General features: G+C 42.9%; 1 protein-coding gene across 1 annotated transcript in view; it reads right to left on the bottom strand.

Annotated features, from left to right (window-relative positions):
• Positions 1-1,091: 1,091 nt before the first annotated feature.
• The window catches only part of ASRGL1 (asparaginase like 1), a gene marked incomplete at its 5' end in the record, with an annotated part of 8,841 nt that continues 3,442 nt past the window's right edge, over positions 1,092-6,490 (bottom strand). The window contains 3 exons of the mRNA XM_010193355.1: positions 1,092-1,437; positions 4,620-4,730; positions 6,262-6,380. Of these exons, the coding sequence (XP_010191657.1) occupies positions 1,202-1,437; positions 4,620-4,730; positions 6,262-6,380 (466 nt within the window). The remainder of the gene's footprint in view (positions 1,438-4,619; positions 4,731-6,261; positions 6,381-6,490) is intronic.

Here is a 6,490-nt window from a genome sequence, read left to right as displayed (position 1 = left end):
GGCAGGGGTTGGACTGGGGGAGCTTTAGAGGACCCTTCCAGCTCCTGATATTCTGTGACTTTGTGATTCGGTGAAACTCTATTAGAGGTAATGCAGAACATAAATTCTTTTTTAAAAAAGAAAATCTCTCCAGAAAACTTAGCAGCCTTGACACAAGCAGCTTGTTAAGAGGCAGTTTTGTTTCAGTACAGCTTGCTTTCATAGCTTAATTTTAATTATTTTTCCAGTTAATCATCACATTTGTCAAGTTTAGACTTAAAAGGTGCCTATCACCTTTGTATCTGAGGAGTAAAGACTGCTGTTGTATTCATAGCTATTGAAATAATGACCGTCTTTATTACTACCCAAGATACTAAGTCAACAATGTGCTTTCTGTTAGCTATCCACACATACTTCAAAATATCACAGCCTTGCTTCTTGTGGTCTCTGGTTTTTAATTGCAGGTCTGATGCCAATGAATGCAATAAAATAGGAGTCCTTAGAAAGCGTCACATTTCCCATCTCCAGAGAAATGTTATTTTCTTTACTTTGTTATTATTTCCCCTGACAGTTACCTCAAAAGCCCGTGACAATGACGTAGTCTTAACTCTTCCCTGCTGTTTGGAGGCATTTCTGACAGCACTGTGTTACCATGGGATCACTGCCCAAAGGAATCCGGAGAGCGATGCAATCTTGAAAACTTTATTCGAGAAAACAAATAAATGCAAAAATCTCCAAAACTCTTCTGGGATGATTATTTTCATGACTTAGTAGGTTAGCGAGTATCTTCAAAAAACGTAATTAGATGCTGTACATTAATTTGTAAGAGCCAATATACCTTCATTAAGGAAGTTTTTAATTAACAGGTATTCACCTCTCAAATCATCCTGGTGGAAGTCTCTGTGAACAGGCACGAAAAGGTGTTCCTGTATCACTGAAACTCCTTTTAGTGTAGGATTAAGGCATGCTAACCAAGAGAGAAAACGGTCAGTATGTGTTTTATCTGGAAAAGGAGGAGCTCCTGCCTCCCTGAAAGTATTAATAAACACTACACATAAATCCATGACCACTGAACACTATGTCCAGATTTCACTATGAGCATGGCAACGCCTGTGAGCCCGTCACAAGAGCACAGATCTTTCAGAGAGAGGCAATCAGCCGTCATTGTCCTCCTGTAAAATCTGGACATCTTCATTCTCCCTCAGTCGACGTCTCTTCATCCTCAGAATCCCTCACTTTCAGATGCAAGGGCTTCATCGACGGATTTCGTACGCCTCTCCCCAGTATAAATCCCATAATGGAGCTGCTCATCCTCTACAGCAGCCCAGGACATCTGCTTGGTGGAGAACCTCGCTGCCCACTCTCCCGAGCTGCTAACAACAATGACACCCCCCAAGCCCCCAACTCGCGTCTTCATGTACTCTAACGCCGTGTCCGCAGCCAGCTCTGGTGCCATTCCTGAAAAGGAGAACAAAATACTTTCAGGGTAATAAGTTTTAAAATCCCCTTCAAGTATCACCGCTCCCCATGGAGCCAGCCAAATCCAATTTCTCCCTCAACTAAATCAGCAAGAACTTTCCAGTGCAGCAAAGGAACTGTTTATAGGAAGGCTCTGGACAGTTGCTAATAGCTGCTAGGGTATGGTGCTGCTACAAAGACAGGATTTAAATAGCTTCAGATTGTAATTCAGTTCCAGTGTTTGATACAGACTAACTCATCAATTCTGTGTGCAAGACACATTTCTTATGCCATCATTTGAAGGTGAAAACGCCAACCTGCAAGCTTTCCACCAAAGGTTTCTCACAAGCTAGGTCCAAAACATTTACAATTCGAAAACAATGAAATTAAACTAATCCAAAATTTCAGTCATCATCTATGTTCCGAGCCCACTGGCCGCAATGGAGCTCAAAGCAAGTACTTCATATTGTTATAATTTATAAAAAGCAGACATCATCAGTGTCACTCTTCCTGGATCTTCTGAACTTACCAGGCAAGATGAGGACTCAATTTATGAGACATCAGAGAAAGGACCAGCGAAGCAACTTGATCTTTTCATTACACCCAATTCCTATTAACAGGAATATTTTCTAGATAAATCCAAGTGAACGTGCGTATCATACACACAGGCCTGGAATAGCTGCAGAATGTTGGTTTGCTGCAGATTTGAGTATCTGTTCAGGAATGCAGTTGGCTCAGCCCGATTGTTCTCAGACAGACACCATCAGTAATGTTATGCAGCTGAGGCTGCAGAACAAAAACTGACCTTCATGCCTCCCCTGCAAATTTTGAGTTAAAACCAAACAAAACCAGCAGAGTCGGAATTATTCACAGCGCTGGTGAGTGACAGGATAAAGCTCCTTTCTCCGACGTTACGGGGGACGCTGTGACTATTCGAGTCAGTGGCACTGACTTCAAAGGGTCAGCATTTCGCTCTTGGATTTTTCATCAAGACAACAGCTGCCGCCATAAGACAAGAGACTCCAACAGCTGTGAAAGCAATTCACTCCCAAAATATGGAAGTGAATTCTGCAGCCGTGGTCCAAAAGAAGGTGTTTACTACGTGAATTACTGAGTAGCTGCACCGAATTATGAGAGAGCTCTGTGGCTGTTCTTACACACGCAGCTCCAGTTGACCATCCAAGGACTCAGAAAGTTTTAACTTGAGGGCTTGTTCTCAGTGCCTGCATGGAAACGTGGTGGTGGGGAGAAGTCTACTGCTGACGTATTTTCCTGGCAGCTGAGTTACACTTCTGGGCAGGATGAATGAAGGCAGAGCAAGCACAGGCAGGGCGAACAAGTGCAAACCGATTCAACGTGCACACACGTGGGCTCATTTTCTGTTTTCAAGATATTTTTAATTTGCCTTTCATACTGGTTTATCACAAGCCAGATAACCGCTATCAACTCACAGGCTTTGCAGTGCGGTTAACTTCGAGCCAGAGAAGAAAGCAGTTTACACAGTTTAGACTAAGTATTGCTTAGAAGGGCATTCACAGATTGAATGGGTAGGGCCATAATACAGAGAATAAGTGGGATCGTAATGTGTTAGAGCTTTGGGAAACAATCTGTGGGTTGTATTTTGTGCCGAAACTATCACATCAGCCAAGGGATTTACAAAGAAATGCACCCATTATCTGCAAACAGCTCTCTAAAGCATAACAGAAATATTCTCAGCTGTTACTTGCCTCTCTACTTACTGCTTCTCCAATGAAAATGTAAATTGAAAGTTTTCCAACTATTTCCAGTTTGGTTGATCTCAAAGCAAGTTACACTGTACTGCCCCAAAGCTTTCTAAAAATAATGCTAAAAATAATCCACATTAACGGTTCTTCAATTGCCTGCAATGCAAGTATGTTGTCTGGCTATGTTTACAGGCTGTAATATAATCAAGGGTTTAGATGACAGAGTAACTCGTGAAGGTAGAGCTCCAAAGGGTCAGCCCACAGCCAGATTACATTACAGTCACATAAGACATACCCTGTCAGCTGTTTACCACATACCCACCCAGTCAGCTTAGGGTATTTTCCAAAACAAAATAAAAATTTAAATCATAGTTAAAACGTTGTAACAAAATAAAAATTTAAATCATAGTTAAAACGTCATAGAAGCATTTCTGTTGCTATAATCAGGGTTGTTAAAATAAAGACCTTTACAGCTTATTAGAAAGGTGATATCCTGTGCTTTCTTATTTCAGCTCTGATCATCCATCTCTGGCCCTCTCCTACTGCTTCCTTAAATATATCTTGTTTTCACTTGTTTTCTATTTCTTTGTTCACAAAATTCTAGTTTAAAATAGAGGGAAAAAATATTAAAGAGAACTTCTCCTTCCCCTCTGCTCTGCCCTGCTCAGACCGCATTTGGAATAGTGTGTTCAGTTCTGGGCCCTCAGGTCAAGGACAGGAACTGCTTGAAAGAGTCCAGCAGGGCCACAAAGATGATGGAGGGAGTGGAGCATCTCCTGATGAGGAGCGGCTGAGGGAGCTGGGGCTCTTTAGCTTGGAGCAGAGGAGACTGAGGGGTGCCCTCATTCCTGGGGATCAATTTGGAAAGGGCGAGTGTCAGGAGGAAGGAGCCAGGCTCTGCTCTGGGATGTCCAATGCCAGGACAAGGGGCAATGGGAGCAAGCTGGAGCACAGGAGGTTCAAGCTGAACATGAGGAAAAACTTCTTTCCTGTGAGGGTGGCAGAGCATGGCCCAGGCTGCCCAGAGAGGTTGTGGAGTCTCCTTCTCTGCAGACATTCAAAACCCCTGGCTGTGTTCCTGTGTGACCTCCTCTGGGTGATCCTGCTCTGGCAGGGGTTGGACTGGGGGAGCTTTTGAGGTCCCTTCCAACTCCTGATAATCTGTGATTCTGTGAACTTCAGTTAAACAAAGCAGACAATAATGTCTTTCAATGTACTTGGATCTAAAACATGATTAAAAATCAAGCAGCATAGATATTTCTGCCCACTTAAGGATATTTTAGCTTTATTCATACTTCAGTACTTTGTTTTGTTTTTAAAAAGAGGTGACCCATCCACATACCCCTGGGAGCAACTCCTCCGACAACTGTTATGGGATGATAGGACATAAACTGAATTTGTCATTAGGCAACGTTTCCTATCCTCATTATTTCAGCTTACAGGAAATTTGGAATATACCTTGCTCCATGTGATAGAGGATCAGGCGAGCTAAGACCACTTTCATAATGCTCTCCCCGTGTCCTGTGGTTGAAGTGGCACCAGAACGGTTATCAGCATAACCTCCACTTCCTTTGTCGAGGGAAAAAAGCACAAACAGGCAATATTCTGTCATACAATTTACAAACACTTCACAGGGATGGGCTAAAATATTTTCCAGAACAGCAAGGGACGGTATACTGAGGACTAAAAAGACAGTGATGGGATGCAGAATGCCAGGTCCCACTACATTTTTTCCCTCCCATCCTTGTTTTCCTGGCACGCTCCACGCCCTGTTCTCCACCAAGCTTCCACCTGCTCAACACCCATGTTTCCAGCACATCTCCTAGGAAAAATATTCCCAGGAGCTGGGGAGGAGCACACCATGGCATTATAAATGAGATACTGGGAGGTGGGGGGGAAAGAGGGAAAAATATTCCCAGGAGCTGGGGAGGAGCAGACCATAGCATTATAAATGAGATACTGGGAGGTGGAGGGGAAAGACGCACAAAAGAGCAATGAAAGTTTCCTCCCTTCTGTACTTCCTTGATCAGCTCAGACCCTTTCGACAGACCCCAGTGGAAAACCACTGCCACAATCAGTCTGTCAACCCTCCCTTTCAAAAGGCTCGAATATTTAAAAGCACAGCAAGCATTGCTGTATCCAGCCCTAAGCAAAAGTTGCAAGCAATACCCTCAACAGCGCCCAGTTTCTCTCTTCCTTCACAGACGTCTCCCATCCTACAGGAGCCCTGAACATGATCTACGTAAGAGCAGGGTATTTGCAGTCAGAAATGAAGCTGAAAAAATCACAGCCAAAATGCAGAGGGTACCAAAATATTTGCAATTTAGGCCGCAAAAGAAAACTAGTATTAGTTCTGTCAGAATCACGTACTGCCAACAGCAGCGCTATGTGAGTTTGGAACACGATTCACTAAAAATAATGATTTTCCAAACCCCAGCTGCACGGTAGAACCCTGAAGCCATCAAATGGCAAATCTGTCCCACGAGAGGAACAAGACTGAGGAAAGGATTTCAAGTATCTCTTTATAGTTGGGTAAGAGATCTCTTAAAATATTTCCTTTATTCCACACCGCGTCTATTAGGCTCTGGAGCAGACTTATCAGGGCTCTCTAAGAACAGGAATACACTCCAAGTTGCCAGTCGGTTTACAGTGCTGGCTCACTGATACAACGAACAGTCATTACAATTACACCTACTTCCTGAAGTATCAAGAAAAAAACATCTTAGCGTAGAACAGACTGCATTTTTTTTGACTTAAGTTTTAAATACAAAAGGAGAGCTTTATCGGAATGAACAGAAAGGAAATAAGAGATTAAAAAAAAAGAGTTATCATTCAGGAAAGGACAGAAAAAACAAAAGCCAATCCCCATTTTCCAGACAGACTAAAATTGTTTGATGATGAAGGCAGCGCCACACCTCTGCTCCTAATTCCTGCTTGCAACCTGCTTGAGTTTTGATACATTTCAATGGTAAAAACTCCATTTCGGATGTACCGGTATTTATGTTTCATGTCACTAATTAAAGGAGAATGTGTGTAATACTTTTTTTTCTTATTTCTTTCACGAGACACCTCCAAAACTGAGAGGCAAGACCCCACATACCTATGCACGCCGTGTCACCAACGCGGCCAATCAGTTTATTCGAGAGGCCTCCAGTGGATGTTGCACAAGCCACGTTTCCTTCGCTGTCTATAGCAACAGCACCGACTGTTCCCAGGTCCCTTGCCAAGAAAAACAAAATTAGGTAGAATTAAAGCATACCTGCCAAAGCACGTCCCTTTTGTTTTTTTCCAGGTAGCTTTCAAAAAAAAAGATTCCTGCAAAAAAAATG

This window comes from Mesitornis unicolor, unplaced genomic scaffold, assembly GCF_000695765.1.
Source record: "Mesitornis unicolor isolate BGI_N332 unplaced genomic scaffold, ASM69576v1 scaffold4861, whole genome shotgun sequence".
In the NCBI taxonomy this organism is placed as follows: Eukaryota; Metazoa; Chordata; class Aves; order Mesitornithiformes; family Mesitornithidae; genus Mesitornis; species Mesitornis unicolor.
This window is presented reverse-complemented; position numbering and strand designations above follow the sequence as displayed.